Source organism: Paramacrobiotus metropolitanus, unplaced genomic scaffold (genome assembly GCF_019649055.1).
Source record: "Paramacrobiotus metropolitanus isolate TYO unplaced genomic scaffold, Prichtersi_v1.0 Parri_scaffold0000216, whole genome shotgun sequence".
Lineage (NCBI taxonomy): Eukaryota > Metazoa > Tardigrada > Eutardigrada > Parachela > Macrobiotidae > Paramacrobiotus > Paramacrobiotus metropolitanus.
In genome coordinates this window covers 19,203-36,761 of record NW_026570436.1, presented here as the reverse complement: position 1 = coordinate 36,761, position 17,559 = coordinate 19,203, and the positions used below count along the sequence as shown (strand labels likewise).

General features: G+C 44.5%; 3 protein-coding genes across 3 annotated transcripts; all 3 read right to left on the bottom strand.

Annotated features, from left to right (window-relative positions):
- Positions 1-724: 724 nt before the first annotated feature.
- Positions 725-2,970, bottom strand: LOC129601164 (uncharacterized). Its single transcript, XM_055499899.1, has 2 exons — positions 2,547-2,970; positions 725-1,674 (listed from the first exon to the last, which is right to left on the bottom strand). The coding sequence occupies exons 1-2, from the start codon at positions 2,831-2,833 to the stop codon at positions 1,011-1,013; spliced, it is 951 nt and encodes a 316-aa protein (XP_055355874.1). The 5' UTR covers positions 2,834-2,970; the 3' UTR covers positions 725-1,010.
- Positions 2,971-7,131: 4,161 nt separating this feature from the next.
- LOC129601167 (uncharacterized) lies at positions 7,132-8,612 on the bottom strand. Its single transcript, XM_055499902.1, has 2 exons — positions 8,174-8,612; positions 7,132-8,079 (listed from the first exon to the last, which is right to left on the bottom strand). Exons 1-2 carry the CDS (start codon positions 8,464-8,466, stop codon positions 7,419-7,421), a joined length of 954 nt encoding a protein of 317 aa, XP_055355877.1. The 5' UTR covers positions 8,467-8,612; the 3' UTR covers positions 7,132-7,418.
- A 7,012-nt stretch (positions 8,613-15,624) lies between these two features.
- LOC129601166 (TD and POZ domain-containing protein 4-like) lies at positions 15,625-17,243 on the bottom strand. Its single transcript, XM_055499901.1, has 2 exons — positions 16,673-17,243; positions 15,625-16,561 (listed from the first exon to the last, which is right to left on the bottom strand). The coding sequence occupies exon 2, from the start codon at positions 16,417-16,419 to the stop codon at positions 15,895-15,897; it is 525 nt and encodes a 174-aa protein (XP_055355876.1). The 5' UTR covers positions 16,420-16,561; positions 16,673-17,243; the 3' UTR covers positions 15,625-15,894.
- Between the last annotated feature and the right edge of the window lie 316 nt (positions 17,244-17,559).

Here is a 17,559-nt window from a genome sequence, read left to right as displayed (position 1 = left end):
GAAATCTGTACTTCTACGTTCCCCTTATGCAAATTATTCGTGTATATTAATTATTTTGGGACAATCCGCTTGTCAGAACTCAGCTTTGCTGGTAAGCAATGAAGGTACGAACACGGGCCGATTAGCGTCGCAGTCTACGGGCGAAATCGTTTCACATCTGTTTTTTTTTCGCGTGATCCGAGATCACCTGTGGCAACTGTCTGCAACTGTCAACTACGTTAACGCAGGAAAGTTTGCAGATACTTACGCAGTACGTTGCTAATTGTAGGTTTGCTGTTGTACAGATACTGTCAGTTTGTTTAACGTAGTGCTTTCACCTTTGTGACAGCACATTCTTTTGTTTTACCACACCACCTCGTGCAGGATCATCCTGATTGTTGTAGACATTGAGCTGATTAAACAAACAAACAAACAAGTAAAAAGTACGTGATTTTGATTGAAGACATACAGAGTACCTAGTACTCAGTTTGCCCTTAAATAGCGATACTTAAAAAGGCATTTGCAACTTAATAAACAAACACATGCGCCTGATATGACATAAACAATCGTTGCAATTACTGTATTTGAAGCGGATCAGTCAACGATACCGACAGCTGCAGTTGGACCGATGAACAAATACGGTAGGTACGGACTCTGTAAATGATTGCCGAGATACTTCTCATGTGTCAAGAATGGAGACAAGAAAGAAAATGCCAAGCTGACGCTCGGCATAATAGTGCTTCACTCTTGTTGACCTTTAAATCTACACGAACAGTGAAAGTGTACGTTTGCATGCTCTTTGATGTGTTCATAGCAGAACCCCACGAACCCTATTGAAGCTCATATAAACTAACTGCATGAACCACCTAAAAATCATGATATACAACACGTGCACCGTAATAACATTTGCCCTGATTTCCTTGGACAGGTTAGCAGCCTTGATTGCGACTTGCGAGTAATGCAGTAATATATAAATATTCATACAAGCAGTTACACCGACGCAGTTATCAGAATGGAGAGAAACGGACGTATTAAGCCATTCCGTCATTTTCTTTAGCATCCAGACTGATCAGTCGTGCAGCTGCCGCTCGGAGTTTTTTCAGGTTATGTTGACGCGCAAAGTCAAAGTAGCCTAAAGCAGTCTCCGCCTTTATCGCCTGCAGCATCAGACGCAGGCATTCAGCGCGCAGATCCGCCATGTCGTATTTGTCGGCCGCCATCCATAGCTCAGGCAGGTTGTCGTCCGTTGTCACACTAGCTCGCGTGTATACAAACTCGATCATTATTTTCAAAGCATCGACACCAATGTCGTTGATTTTGCAGATCCCTGTGGCTTTCTCCTGCATATCATTCTGGAACATGGCTGCGAAGACGGGTGACTGGCCAGCCAGAATGGCGCGATGCACGGGGAATTCCTGTCCCTCACAAACCAAAGTACAATCTGAGAGCGTATGGGAATCCAGGAGGTTCTTTAAGTCAGCACGATTGACCGCAGCCCCCACAGAGCCCTCGTCCATATGGAAAGTCAAATCGACGAACACAAAGGCGCTCTTCTTCAGGGAGCAATGGTCTTTTCCACAGGGCAAACGTGTTATTTTGACAAGCTCGCTAGCGCTTTCCAGTGTCTCAGTGTCATTAGTCCACCCTCTTGGATCGATCTGCACAACATTGTCACATGATCCCTTAAACGTCGGGCTGTTAAAACAGAACATAATAAATTAATTGGTGTTGGCGGTTACGTTGTACCGTTTTATGAGCACACTACTACGAACTACGAAGTAACATACGTCATACGCGTAAATGAAGTGGCCATTTTACCACCCCCCGGTAGTTGCGTGAATTGCTCTTACGGTTATCTGTAGCCGAATAACAATACTTTGCAAGCTAAGGTTTTGATTATCTTTCTTTCAGCGTGTTGCGCCAGAATGGCCGTTCGCTAGAGCTGAGTTGAGAAAACACTAATGAGACTGATGGCCACTACTGGACCACTAAGTGGTCCACATCCGATTTCGCAAATGCAGCACTGGTACTAAACTACTGGTGGTGTTGCCTTTTAACCAGTAAAATTAGTTTCTTTGAAGTACTCATCGGAAAGGGACCGATCTTTCCTCTTCATTTGGGTACGGGGAGCATCATTTATCACTAGTTGCATCACCAGTTGCGCAGCCTGCGCAACTATTATAACTGAAAACTGATTGGCGTGTCTGAAAGAAGCTATGGCTTATTGCATTTTACAAAACTGAAATACTCATGCTGCTGCCTTGAACTTATTTTTTTAAACTAATGATAGTAATTACGCCAATCCATATCACGGAACCCGAGGCAAAATAGCAGAAGACCGTTGCAATCTAATGGCTACTCGTAGGAGCAGTAAAACTTTTACTTTTAATAAAAGGTCACTTTGCCGACTACTGTGCGGCGAAATAAATCCTGGCTATTTTTTGCGATATGCGATCAAATGGCAAAGAATATTGAGCGCATTTCGAGTTATAGCAAGATTGCAGCAAATTATCGAATTGCTGCAAAATAGTCATTGTTTAACGAAAAAACAAAAAGGCTCTACATACCGAACCCGACATTCCACAATCAATGTACCAGCAGATTGTGTATCTGTTGGCGGCCCTTTCGGTTCAACGGTGGGCACGATCTCACCATCAATGACTCCAATCGTGAGCGTTACGGTCCAAGTAGACGATGGAATATGTGGATAATTAGGTCCCGTCTCCACGTTGAAATCGCACCTGTAGCGCAAGCTGTTGGTACACACATCTTCTAAGACGAACTGCTCGGTGGGGATTTTGTACGTTAGATTTAGTGTCGAACTTGTATTCATTGGAAACCCCGAGAACGCCATGGCTGCGCAGCATGCGCTGCAGACGCAACCATAGTTCGTTCGCCACAGAACAAATTCCTTAGAGAAATCCTATGTTTTTTTATTTTTTCAGAAAGTGTGATATTTGATTGTGGCTACTAGCGACCTAGTACTGTAATTATGTGATAAAATTGAGACGGCTGAAGGGTATTGTTTTTGGTGGGAGGGTGTCAACTCAGCGCTAACAGAGTCTGTTGCTAAGCTGCAGCCGAATACACATTCGACTCATGTGCCCCGGCAGTGTCCCAGCGTTATTCTTATCAGTCACATATTATGTCTGTACATGTAAATGATGTAATTACCTCCATTATTGAGTCGTCTCAAACAACTCAATTAGCCGGATTATTTACGAGCGGTTCTGTGCAAACATAAGTAAGTAAGTACAAGCCCATCTAATTGTAAACAAATAGTCACGGCTTTACGTGAGAAATCACCGTAGTAAACGTGAATGGCCTAAGCGGTGATCTCTACGGTGATTTCTCAGGTAACTTCCTTTTATTTCAAATGCCGGTCTCCGGTACTACGACTGTACGACACGTATAACCTTTCAGATTTTTAGTGATTTCATTGTCAAGCATCTTTTTGAAAACACGGCTGTGTGTATGGCGCAAGCCATATGCACACGTAGTTTTGTTCCAAATATGCTGGCCCAATAGGGACTACAGTATGTGTATGGCTTGCGTCATACACGTACAGATAGTCTCTACTGGGCCAGCATATTTGGAACAAAAAGAGAGCTTAAGCAGTTAGCGCTGAAACTTTTAAAACGTAACGAAGGCAGAGATGGATTCATTGTCATAAGAAAATATATTGTGATGCTTACGTTTCAGGTGGGTATCACAGAAAAAATAAAAATACAGTAATCGAACGGAGTGACGTATTTGTACAATACATCGATAACGGTTATAAACCACAGCAGCTATTACGTTGCCATTGCTTGACGAGTGCAATAATAAAAAAACTAGACGAGCATACGCAGCTTCTCCTGTTTGTATTTCGAAGTTGCCCAACAGACAGATGTCCAATGTGCAGCGTATTGCGGTAGTACTGTGCTGGTATTTCAGCCATTGTCGAAACCAAACTCCCAGATACTGTAAAGTCTTATTATTCAGTTCAGCAATGATGGTGGCTTTCAAAAAGTTCAAAGTTTAATTGTTACTCTTTACAAGTTATTACAAATCACTGATAATTTCTATTTTGGCGAAAAAGCGCTTAAAGCCAAAACTAAAGTATTTCCTAATACTCCAGTAGAAGCAGTAGAAGTAGAAGCAAATTCTCCATTGAGCTGTAATCAGTGTTATTCACCCACAATAAGGTTCATGCAGCGAGAAGCCAGTCGCACTGTCATCGATAAACAATTCTTCTTTCGGCTTAGTGCAGTCAACCGGCAAGTAAACATCTTCGCGATCGTATTCATAGCTGGTCCAGCCTCCGGCAAAATTGACCACTTCCCCTTCCTCAGCAGACCGCAGTAAGGCCGTATTATTACTCCACCATCCTCGAAAGCCGGCAAATTCACAACTGCAGTGCAGCCTAAAGAGATAATTCACCATTCTTTCACCCAGCGGTCTGAGGGTCGAAGCCCACTGATATAAGGAGAGAATGCGCAAATCCGGAAGGCCAGTGAAGGCCTTCTCATCCAGCGTCCGAATGGTCGTGTTGTAGAACGCAATTTCTCTGAGTTTTTGAGAATACTGGAAATCGCTCCTCTTCACGACCAGATTCGAGCAGTGCCAAACAAAGTACTCCAGAAGGTTTGGAAGTACCAGCTGACGAAGTTTGTTACTGGCACGAGGGCCCGTGCAGTTCGTCAGAAGTGACTGGTGCCTGGTCAGAGAAACCAAGGCTAATCGGACGTAACGGTAGTGTGGCGATGGAGGCTACCACTCGTCTTATGCGGCTCGAAGCGCTTTCGTTGTTGCAGTCGGTGTCGTAAAAAGCATAATTAAAGCCGGTTCCAGCTGCCAGAGTACAATTAACATAAACGTCGTTAGAGGCACATTGACCTTCGGCCAAGACAGCGCACTCTTCCGGTGTCATTATCTCTTGGGTAAAGTCAGGGAAAGTTTCGTCAACTCCGGAACTGTCATCCTTGCATCCTTCTTTCCATTTATTCTCATCTAGGAATTGTAAAAATAAAATAAAAGAAGTCCCAGCTCAGCGGAAAATAAAGTAAATTACATGGCACTGAACAAAAGTTATCCGCAATATTAATATGGGTTATTACGAGGAGTGGGGCCATTTCATAAATTTATCGATCAATTATAGAGAAGAAAATGTAATGACAAACTGAAAATATAATTAAACTTGTAATTCGTCAGTTTAGTAAATTAACATTTTGGTTTACAAATAAATTGTAAAATTTATTTAAATTTATGTCAGCCGTCAGCCACAGTGTATTATTTCGACTATTTCGAATCCTTACATGAATTCTCTTTTACGGAAAATCTTTCCTGAGCGAAGTCGATGGAATTATTGCCAAGCGGGAAAGGATTGGCAGCGCAGTCAACGGGAAGATATATTTGTCTTTTTGCCGTGGCGTCGTTGCAGTGGGAATTTGTCGGGATAGAGTATGTGTCACACTCGCTAACATTTCTTGACAGTTTGTTAATACTAAGAAATTTCCGCAGCCATGCGTAATCACATCCACAATGCAGCCGCTTCAAATATTCGCGCAGGTTATCGCTATAGACTTCCATCTGATCCAAACGATTGTCCAACGAAAGTAAACGCAACCCTGGTAGATCAGTAAAGGTGCCCTTTTCAATGAACTGCAGTGTGGAATTGAATCATTCTCAGCCGGAGCGACTGCCAGAAATCCGTTTTCCTAACCACTAAACCGTAGCAGTTGTACGTGGTAAAATCCAGTAAACTGGGCATCCGCAACTCGTACAGTTTACCCGTTGCGCGAGAAGAGACACAATTGTACAATTCCAAAATGACAGTCGACTTTCTGACAGGAGCCACCGTGTCAAAGGTCAATTCCACGCTGTCGTACAGCTTCATAGAGATAGCTTGTAGCGGAGGTTGAGAGAGGGATACAGCCAGTTGACGGATCTCAGTTACACTGGCGCTGGAGTTGCAGTGCAGTGCCAAGCCTTGGTAGCGCGTGCAGTTAACTTTGGTTAACACGGCGTCTGTAAAATTCGGCTGGCAGTTAGCAGTGAACATCATCCAACACTGATCACGTGCCATCGGTTCCAAGGAAAAGACGGGGAACTCTTCCGGGGCTGCTGCAGAAAACGGACCGTTTTCGCTTTCCCGCCTTTCCGTGTATGCATAACCGAGAGGATTATCCAGCACAATCAGCAAACCAACTAGTAAGAAAATCGAATACATGGCGCTGTTGGCGATAGTTGTTAACTTATTTATCGTTAATAGGTTATACGTACGGTACACATCCTGCTTTAAACGAGAAACGGAAACGCAGCGAGCAGTTATGTGCGCCTTAGTATTGCAACCTTTTATAAGAATCCGAGGCTACATATCAGCTGAGTTATTAATGTCCGATTCTCCTCGCGGCATCTAACTAGGCGTCCGCTGAAACAATTATCGACACAGTTTCTTAACGAGAAGCGCCGCGCTTCGGCGAAACTTTAAACGATCTGCACAGAATCGCGGTACTGCATACCTGGATCAAGCTGTACAGTCACATGGTCTATGCTTGGAGCAAAACCGGCTTTCATCTTCGTTTGGTACAATGTGCGGCAAACGCGATTCATATCCATGAACTACCGCGAATACCTGTACCGTTGTCGCTTGCTTTGGTATTAAATCTGAGAATCTCTCATCGCAAGCCGCCAACCAACCTTCATTTTCTACCTAAGGACAGAGTACTTCATAAGTTACTGTATAGACATCCTGTTAATCGAGAACAGGCAGACTACATGCAACCTCTATAACAAGAAAGAAAACGAAGCTGACGTGTTCAATGAGCCTTTGCAGTATGGTTGGCCGTCTGGAAAAACTTGTAGCATCATCTGCATTTATCCGCAATTTCAGATTTAGCGCCGGTAGTCTAGGAGCGTTGCGCTTCTGGTCCTGGCTTTCTTTCCTGGTTATAAGGTTTGTAATAAAGGGCAGGTAGAAATAGGGCCAGTCTGGCCAGATACTTGTATCTGCGGATAACACACATAGATGGCTGGCAATTGTAGCCGCCTGGTGACATAACGTTCACTGAAAACTTTTTCATTGTCGACATTATTATCCTGCGAACAGAAGAAAGCTCTGCCGTTCGGCACTGCAGTTTTACTTGTTTTGAATACGGGTATACAGAACGCTAAAGACCGGAGATACACTTCTGCAAACGAGAGCAGCAAGTGGTCACAATAAAACAATTCCATTTTGCACTTTAAATGCCTCAGATCCACCAAAAAAAGCAAAAGAATTAAAACATACAACGCCATTAACGCATGCAGGATAATAGTTCGCTCCAATAGTCTGGACGATAAAATCCACTCTGTTTGCAGACACGAGCGAAAAAACTTCCACAAAATCATGGGAACAAAACAGTCGGTCTGACCCAGTCAGCCGCCAGAAAGCGAAACGCACAAACATGTTGCAAGATCTATTCGTTCTCGTTCACATCCAGACTGATCAGCCGTGCAGCTGCCGCTCGGAGTTTCTTCAGTTTGTGTTGACGAGCGAAATCGAAATAGGTTAAAGCAGTATCCGCCTTCATCATCCGCAGCATCTCGCGCAGGCATTCAGCGCGCAGATCCGCCATGTCGTACTTGTCGGCCGCCGTCCACAGCTCCATCAATCCGTTATCCGTTGGCATGTACACCTCCTCACGCTTGTATACATACTCTATCATAGCCTTCAGAGCATCAGCACTGATGTCGGTAATTTTGCAGATTCCCGTGGATTTCTCTAGCATGTCGTTTTGGAACATGGCCGCGAAGACAGGCGATTGACCAGCCAGAATGGCGCGATGCACGGGGAATTCCTGTCCCTGACAAGCTAAAGTACAGTCCGAAAGCATATGGGAATCAAAGAGGTACTTCAAATCAGCACGATTAACCGCAGCTTCCAGGGAATCAAGATCAATGTGGAATGTCAACTCGACATATACAAAAGCGTTCTTCTTCAGGGAGCAGTGGCTCTTTCCACAGGGCAAACATATTTTCTGGACAAGCTGGTTAAGCTGGATGAGTTTCTCCGGGCCTAAATTCCATCCAGTTTCATCGATCCGTACAACGTTGTCACATGATCCTTCCCAGCTCGGGCTGCAAACACAAAACAAGACTGCGTTGGCATCCTGGCACTTGTCAGTTTACAAATACAAATACGGTTCCAAAGATGGTTCCGCATGTGGCATACCTAACCCGGCATTCCACTAATAATGTACCAGACGATTTGGTCTGATTGGACGGTCCTTTCGGAGCTACATTGGCCACAATACTGCCGTCAATGGCGCCAATCGTGATTTTGACGGTCCAGGTAGACGATGGGATCTGCGGATAGTTAGCTCCTGCCTCTACGTTAATATCGCAGCTGTAACGCAGGGAGCTGGAGCCCAAATCCTCCAAGGCAAACTGTTCCGTAGGGATTTTGCACGAAAAATTCAGTGTCGGACTGCTCTGCATTGGGAATCCAGCGTATGCCATTGCCATGGCCGCGCTTCAGTATCTGTACAGTACTGAACTGGAACTTCGTCCCTCACAAGTCACAACACTACTTGCAGCCTGCAGTTTGCGGAGGCGTAAATCGGTTTTCCGAAAACGCAAGAAAGCTTACGATTGCAAAAATGCAATCAGCGATTACGATTGATGGCGCGCCGCGGTATAGGAGTTACTTCTATCTGCACTTACAGAGTCTGCACTTTTGCTGACTGACGGTGAGCAATCATTACGGATTTAGTGGCAGCAGGCTGCAGAGCCGCAGTTTTCCGAGTCAGTTTATTATTTTCTTCGCCGCAGCGCCCTGGGGCGGCTGGGAAACTGCTGTCGAAGCCCGAAACCGTAGGACTTCCGGCTAAAGAAGAGCCGTATTCCACCTAACTATTTCCATGCACTCTTAGAAATTTTAAATTTACGAAACGAACTGAACACTGTTGAGAGTATGTGAGTTTCATAAGTTTCAAATCGCTTTTTGAATACGCACTGCAAAAAGAAAAATATTGTACAAGTACGAGGATGCATGCAGTCAAACCGACAGTAAATTTTTTCAGCGAGACCAACCGACAACCGTCCATCTAGTGCAAGCGACTGCCAACCATCCACGGATGGCTGTCACCTGTTCCACGCATACAGTGCAAACGATACCTCCTTTTCACGGGTGGATGTTATGTGAAAAAACAATTTGCCTGTGTGCGTGGTTGTCGGTTGGTCTGACTGAAAAAATTTATTGTCGGTTTGACTGCGTGCATCCTCGCATCGTATATATAAGACTGGTGCTTTAATATGCGCTATTGATATTACAGCCTGGCCACGCCAAGTTCGGACAGTTATGCAAAATTAATTAGGAAGTATTAACGCGCTATGCGTAGTTTGCGCGTATTACGTACGTGTTATGACGTACGTGTTGTCTGTTCCGTTACGTACGATTTGCTGTTCTTATCTAACGCATTTGATCGCTAATTGCATCCATGATTCTGGTATATTGAATCAGTCTGAAGTTTCTGACTTCAACTAAATCTGTGAGCTTGTTTCTAGCTGAAAGGTCGTGTGACTCTAGGTTAGAAGGAAGTTCATATCTCGTTCTGTTCTGTTCTGTTTGTTCGTTCGTTCAGTTTGGTGATTAAACATTTGGGAAGTTCCTGAGTGTTTGGGTTTCGGTAACTTTCGTTAGGCACAGCAATCCGCTCGTACCTAGCGGAAGTAGGTAGTAGTACCACTTACGGAGTCCAGAGCATATTCCCACTCTACCGATTGAGTAGGTTTGGTCATCTAGTGCGGTTGTCGCGGTGCGACTTCCGCATAGCATGTCATGGCGCCCAACGGATTTTAACAACCCCTGGGAATCTGGATCGTCTGGTAAGTGGTATTGGTTTATGGCGTTTTGTGTGGTTGTGTTGGTTGACCACGTGGATTCTCAGAGAATCCCGTGAGGCAAGGTTCTTAAGTGAGAACCAGGTGCTTGCCCGCAGTGTGTACCGCAGTGACCTTAGAGGGTTGCGCGAGGCACGGTTCCTAAGTGCGAGCCAGGTGCTGGACGGGAGTCCGTATACTGTACTCGTACTGGTAAATAGTACTGACTGTACTGCGAAGTGGTGGCGTAAGCCCTGTTATTCGTGTAGCAGACTTACATCCGGGTTCGGTGACCTGGATTACTTGTCTGTTGTTTGTCAAGCAGGTGCAATGGATGGTACAGTGATTGAACCATCAGCATTAACCGCTGGGCATGAGGATGGTGTGGAAGAGCCATCAACGGGAAAAAGTAAACCGTCCCGTCGAAGGGGGATGATTAACGTTGACGAGTTTGAAGCCATGTTGAAGAAGGCGGACTATTTATCACCGCCTACAGTGCAGTGGTTTCTACCGGAAGACGAAAAGGTTGGCGATTTTTGCAAAAAGTGGGAAATTGTTCTTCCACGTACTGGAGAATTAAGTCAAGAATGGGTTGAATATGATCTTAATGGTGGTAAAAAACCAGGAGGTTATGATCAGTGGATTCAGGCAGGAAGGAAGATTCCCGCCCGTCGAACGATCCATCTGACCTTGCATGATTATGATCAGCAATACGGCACTGAACTGCATGAAAAATGGATGCAGTATCTTGCCAACAAAAAGCCTGTTCAGTCAGCAGCAGATAGCAGTAAAGCTCGTCCAGGGTCGGATGTGCAGCAAAGCGGTGTGCAAGCTGCCGTCACTGAGGGCAATGCACTGTCAGCTAGTGGTTTGAGTGGTACTGCAAAGGATACGGTGGTAACTCAACACTTGGACTTGACAGAAATGAATAAGGTTTTGGAGCAAATTATTAATGCTCCAGATTATTCAGCTGTTGTTACTCAAGATAACGATGATAACGATACGGAACTGGCTGCTGTGGATAATCAGCGTATTGAAGACGCTGATGTTCATTACAGTCAGAAAGTTGGCAAAGAAAGCGATGAGTCATCAGCCGCTGCTGTGGTTGATCAGTTACGCAAAGAGTTGGATGCAGAAAGGGTGCAATATCATGCACTAGCTTTAAAGTATAACGATTTAGTCGAAAAATACGATGAGAGTGTTGATCATCGAAAGAAATTGGCGGATGACGTGAAATTGCTTACTATTGTGCGGACAAGAGACGCGAAGTTGATGCAGGACGCGTTCGAGCATGTTAACAGTGAAAGCGGAAAGTTGCAACTGGAAAAGCAGAAGTTCCAGTTAGAGAAGGCGATGGCGCAGAAAAGTTTTCAACAAGGCACAGCTGCCTTGAATAAAAAGTATGCGAGTTTTTTGGCTGAGCAAACAGCATTTAATGTTGCTGTTGATAAGTGGAAAGTTGATCGGAATAATAGACGCCATGCAGTCGATGATGACGTCACTTTTTGTTCCGCATGTTGAGGCAGATCGACGCAGCGTAGTAGTACAAGATATCCCTGAACCTGTACGAAAGCTGTACAGCGCAGTTCATAAACCTGTCTTTGTGGTAAAGGATAACCACAAAGTGGAAGATTTTCTGGAGTTACGTGAGCGTGCCCACAACATGCAGGAATGCTTGGGTGAGTCGCGTAGTCCCTCACCAACGATTTCTGAAGTTAGCACAATTGCTTTGGCCAAGATGGAAGCCAAGGTTGCTGAACTTGATCGTCGTTTAAAGGAACAGGAAGCCAAGGGCGGTAGTATTGTTTCCGCTCCGTTTGATATGGAAAAGTTTACTGATGCAATGAAAGGTGCATTCAGGACTGATACAATGTATCCTGAAAAATTTGACGGGAAGACAGATACGAATAAGGTTGAACAGTTTATCCAGAGTGTGGATAATTGCAAAAACCATAACAGTTGGTCTGATGGTGACGTCATCAGTAAGTGCCTGTCGCGCTGCCTTACTGGTACGGCGCTTACCTGGTACTTGGATAAGTACGATTCTAATAAGAAGTTGAAATGGTGTGAATGGAAGAAAATGATCCGGGAACATTTCTCGGATGAGAAAGATTTAGTGGCAGTTCGTGATAAGATTGCTGATCGTCATTTCAGTAATGATGATACACCAAACTCGTATGTTGATTGGTTCACTACGTCGTTCAAGAAGTTGGATCTGAATGAATCTGAACGGGTGTATTATCTGAAGCAGGGTTTAAAGAAGAACCGTTTCTTCTGGTTCAAGTACATGGAGGAGAAGAGAGTGGCAGATGTTGAAGAATTCTTATCAGAATTGAAGCTGCAGTACAAACTGCGTAATAGTAACCCAGGTTCTGGTTACTCTGATTCAAAGCAGTTCACTGGCAGGAAGCCAAGTGAGACAGATAGCAGTGCAGTTAAGGCTGCTAGTAATGAGGCGAAGAAGTCCGAAGGAAGTGCAGTTGATAATGGTAAGCAGGTGACCATTAATTACGCGAAGTGGTATTTCCCAGACGGACAACCGATTTGTTTTAAATGCCATGGTGCGCATGTGGGAAAGAAATGCACCAGTACGGAACCTCGTAAGCCCGTGACAGCTGAACCACCGGATCAGGTGATTAAAGCTTACATGATAAAGAAGTCGATGGGAAAGCATCCTGAGAGTAATTGTTTGGGATCGTTCTTGATGCGCAGGCCGGAGGTTAATTCCTTTACAGTGCATGCTAAACATGCAAAAGTTGTCGGATTAGATGAAGCTAGCAGTGGGGGCGATGCCGCCCAGTTACAGTATAGCTCGGCACGCCGTCCGACGGGGCACTCGCTTTGCAGTGGGGGTGCTCAGGCTCGTGTGGGTTGGCGTCGGAAGCAAAGTGGCAGTGCTTATGTGAAGTGCTTGAAGTATCTGATCGAGAATCCCGAGGCGGAGATGAGTCGGGATGAAAGAGAGATCATGGAAGGATTTCATGTTTATCATGGAATTGTGTACCGTAGCAAGGGCGGTAGGTACGGTAGACACCGCGTAGTCGTACCGGAGGCTAGCCGTCAGGACTTGTTGCGAGACTGCCATGAAAGCTTTCATGCTGATAATTTGCATGATTATTTGTCAGTCCGTAAGTATGTTTTGCGGTTTTATTACTGGCCTGGGATGAATGCCGAATTGTGGAAGATGGAAGCTCAATGTGAGCAATGTAGTGCTCATGTCTAAGTTTCGACTGCTACGTTGTGAGTCCGCTGTTTTATTGCCAGTGGTGTACTGACAGTGTAACTTGCTTCTACTCATAACCGCAGGATTTATCAGCAAAAAGGGGATGCTGATTGCTGAATTCTCAGAAAGTTATAAAACTTGTTGACTGAGGAAAAGAAGTACTCATTAATCGAGTACTGTGTTATGTGCCGTATCCGCCGGTGTGGTAGTTACGTGTACGAAAACGCTGTGCTGCGGTGCAGTGTTTGATTTCTGTAAAAATGATTTTAAAATCATTTTGATTCTATAGTTGTCAGCAGTACAGTTACTGTTTGACTTTTGTTTGATAAGAAGTTCAGTTGGGATTTGAGGCGATCATCCGAAAGTAATTTGGATGATAGAAAATGTGTTTATTTGATCATGGGCAGGAACCACGTTGTTTCGGTTCTTGTGATCTGGGGTAATTGCCATTTATTAGTGGAAATTAAATATCCACTTTTTTGTGCACTGAAGATGCTGATAAATGAATGGTATTTATACGTTCTGATCTGTGTTTTTGAATGATTGGCTGTGGCCAGTGTTTATCAGAATGGTTGCCATTTCTGATGTGTCTGGCCGGACGGATTGCGGATCTTCGAGCTCTTCGAAGGGAGAGGATGGATGAAAACCTCACCTGGATACGAAACGTTTGGATGGATGGACGATGAAACTGGACGCGCGTGGTGGAACGAGGAACTTTGGAGGACTTGGACGGAACACCAACTTCATCAACTTGGACCTCCATTGGAACCCCCGTCACACCCCGGAGTCCACGCGCGAATGATGAAACGGATCCCCCAGGATTACGGTACTTTCCTGGATTTCGAGTTTTCTTTGATTTTGTTGTTTGTTTGTTTGCTTTGATTAACGCGGACGTTAATTCTGTAGCAGTGGGGGTAACGCGCTATGCGTAGTTTGCGCGTATTACGTACGTGTTATGACGTACGTGTTGTCTGTTCCGTTACGTACGATTTGCTGTTCTTATCTAACGCATTTGATCGCTAATTGCATCCATGATTCTGGTATATTGAATCAGTCTGAAGTTTCTGACTTCAACTAAATCTGTGAGCTTGTTTCTAGCTGAAAGGTCGTGTGACTCTAGGTTAGAAGGAAGTTCATATCTCGTTCTGTTCTGTTCTGTTTGTTCGTTCGTTCAGTTTGGTGATTAAACATTTGGGAAGTTCCTGAGTGTTTGGGTTTCGGTAACTTTCGTTAGGCACAGCAATCCGCTCGTACCTAGCGGAAGTAGGTAGTAGTACCACTTACGGAGTCCAGAGCATATTCCCACTCTACCGATTGAGTAGGTTTGGTCATCTAGTGCGGTTGTCGCGGTGCGACTTCCGCATAGCATGTCAGTATTTCCTTGTGTCGTTTTGCTTTTAGTTTTGCACTTTTCTAGTGTAACTTTTTCTTGCGGATCTGGTACCATTAAAACATTTGAATTTTGATTGGTCAGTAGCGAGCTGAGATACGATTTAAGGGATAGGGTAGTGGTCATTTCTGGAAAGCTTATAACTAGCTCTATAAGAAATCCACCATCTGATCTTTTTTGTCAACTTTTGTGAAAAGTGTTGAGTGACCTAAAGGGGTCCCTTTCAGGGTAACAGTGAGATCTTTGGCGATTGGGGCTCGCGGTGACCTCGAAAGATAACTTTTCACCCGTAGACTTGTATGCTAAACGACGCCTGCCGAATATTACGGTTGCTTAGCGGCCCAGACCTACCAACATTGAAATGATAATTTCCATGAGTGGCACACGGACCACACCAAACGATTTTAATGTTTCGACAGATGTCCACTGCAAAGTCGGGAAGACAGTAGTGCCAAACAAATGGCAGAAAAACCCGACAAAGCTGCAACAAAAAAAAGTTATGGCTGTACGTAGTTTGAAGTCCTCGTGACAGAACGTAGCGAGCTTGTTCTGAGAACGAAGATGCTTAAACTGACGCAAAGTGCCTTTTGTCCAAGATCCTACTTGAAATAACTATTTCTGACACCTGGTGGCTGTGCGGCGAGTCTGCAAAGAAAGCATTCCTATGATTCATTAGTGCTCGCAGTCGCGCTACAAAGGTCACGTAGGCTTGCTCTAAATCGGTAAGTTTCTTGGATAATCCTAAAGGGCATTGAATGGTCAACATCATGAAACAATCGTTTTTTGATTGCATGTTCAACAGAAATTTTAATAAAATTTTAAAAGAGCCAAAGACTATCGCGGTAGATGGGTCTATCCGCTTTTTTAGACCGGCCTGGTTCGGATTTAATCTTACCATTCAGAGCAAGTCCTTATTCTGAAAAGTTCAACTGCAGAAGATGTGTGACACATGAGGGAACCAGGAAAACATTAAATAAGTTCATATTTTTTTTATGGATGACTTATAATAATTTTTTTTAAAAAACTGTCCGAACTTGGCGTGGCCAGGCTGTATTAGAGATATCAATTTTATTGGTATTAACAGTCAACAGATAAACCTGTACTGTCAACATGAATAAAAAAACATAGCACAGGAAAAATTTGTCCCACGCCCCTGCAAACAGTACACAGAATTACGATGCTAGTCGACACAGGACACTGAACATGAATTACCGCACAATAATCAAAATTCAATTCTGACGATTATAAACGCGAAGCCAGACATTCTAAACAGAGATTATAACTGACGGAGATCATAAACGCGAGCAGTCTAGAAAAATATGGCCAAGTATCTATACAAATATATAGATGTAATACAGTTAATTCGTAAAAATGTAATGATCGGTACATTTATATTTTCCAAATTTCAAGTATCGGTATAATCTATACAAACAGGCAGCTGTTCTCAGCAGCTTTTCAATCAAGAAGTGTCAGTATCCATGCTGACCACTCGTGCGGCTGCCGCTCGCAGCTTCTTAAGATTGTGCTCCTGCGCAAAGTTCAAATAGGACAATGCCTGATCCACCGACGCTTCACTCGCCGCCTGCAACATAACACGCAGACATTCAGCGCGCAGATCCGCCATGTCGTATTTGTCAGCCGCCATCCACAGCTCCATCAACTTAGCGTTTGTTGGCACATCCGCTCGGGTGTACACAAAGTGAATCATCGCTTTCAGCGCATCGGCGCTGATGTCGTTGATTTTGCAGATTCCCGTGGATTTCTCCAGCATGTCGTTCTGGAACATGGCCGCGAAGACGGATGACTGGCTAGCCAGAATGGCGCGATGAACGGAGAACTGATGTCCCTCGCAAATCAACGTACAGTCCGAAAGCGTATGGGAATCCAGCAGGTTCTTCAAATCGGCGCGATTAATCGCGGCATCCAGAGATTCGGTGTCAATGTAGAATGTCAGATCGACATAAACAAAAGCATTCTTCTTCATAGAGTAAAGTTGACGAGAATTTACGCCTGGAAAGTGTGTCTCTTGTACAAGCTGACGAAGATCTCCCGTTTTCTCGGAGACTGATTTCCACCCTGTTGACTGGATTTGCACTACATTGTCGCTTGGTCCTTTTAATCCCGAACTATAAACAAAAAAACGTACTAATCGATGATATGAACTGTTTGGACGGTGGCATTTGCACGCCTACGTATAATAAAACGGTTAAACGTTGCAGCAAGAGGGATCCGCATACCGAACTCGACATTCCACAACCAATGTTCCAAGGGATTTGAACTCTGTGGACGGTCCTTTCGGTTGCACGTTGGCCACGATGCTGCCATTCAGCGGCGTAGTGAGGTTTCGGTTTTGGGGGGCCTTAAGTACTGGCTTTGGGGGGGGCCACGTCCATAGGCCCTATGTTAAAAATTTTCCTTTTGGGGGGGGCCACGGCCCCGTGGCCCCATACCTCCCTACGCCACTGCTGCCATTAATGACTGCAATATTAAGTGTTACGGTCCACGTTGACGATGGGATCTGCGGATAATTAGGTCCGGCCTCTACATCAACATTACAGCTGTAACGCTGGTTATTAGAATACAGATCTGCCGCGACGAACTGTTCCGTTGGGATTTTGTACGTCAGATTCAGTGTCGGACTCGTGCTCACTGGAAACGCTGAGAATGGCATGGCTGCGCTGCAGAAATAATCGTGGTACTGCTTCGTCCTCGACTTAAAAACGTCTTGCAGAAAGGCGTGTAGAAAGTCTTTTAATATTATGACTGCAATTTGCAGCTGGCGACAGAGAGCAGTTATGGAAGCTGAAAGATCAGAAGCGAGTTTATTCTGACAAATTATATTATTATTGTGACTCTGTCAGTCTCTGTGAGTCATGGTCGGGTTTAAACCGATACAGCGATACTACTAGTGGATTTGCGGTGACAACTTGTATACATACACGAAGTACTACAGTACAACGTTGTACTCTCTGTAGATGGCGCTGCCGACCTATCAGAGTTACTGATTATGAGCTGTTTTCTTCATCGAATTTGTCGTGTGTTTTTTGCTGACTTCGGTTTGTATCCAATGAATTATCGAATTTCTGTGTACTCCATTTCCAACCATTTGAAAATTCCAAGTTTT

Excerpts from the sequence above, each read along its gene's own strand:
- LOC129601164 (XM_055499899.1), bottom strand. The coding sequence starts at position 2,833 with ATGGCGTTCTCGGGGTTTCCAATGAATACAAGTTCGACACTAAATCTA. Across the intron at positions 1,675-2,546 it reads ATTGTGGAATGTCGGGTTCG|CCCGACGTTTAAGGGATCAT; the intron begins GTATGTAGAGCC and ends CTGTTTTAACAG.
- LOC129601167 (XM_055499902.1), bottom strand. The coding sequence starts at position 8,466 with ATGGCAATGGCATACGCTGGATTCCCAATGCAGAGCAGTCCGACACTG. Across the intron at positions 8,080-8,173 it reads TTAGTGGAATGCCGGGTTAG|CCCGAGCTGGGAAGGATCAT; the intron begins GTATGCCACATG and ends TTGTGTTTGCAG.
- LOC129601166 (XM_055499901.1), bottom strand. The coding sequence starts at position 16,419 with ATGAAGAAGAATGCTTTTGTTTATGTCGATCTGACATTCTACATTGAC.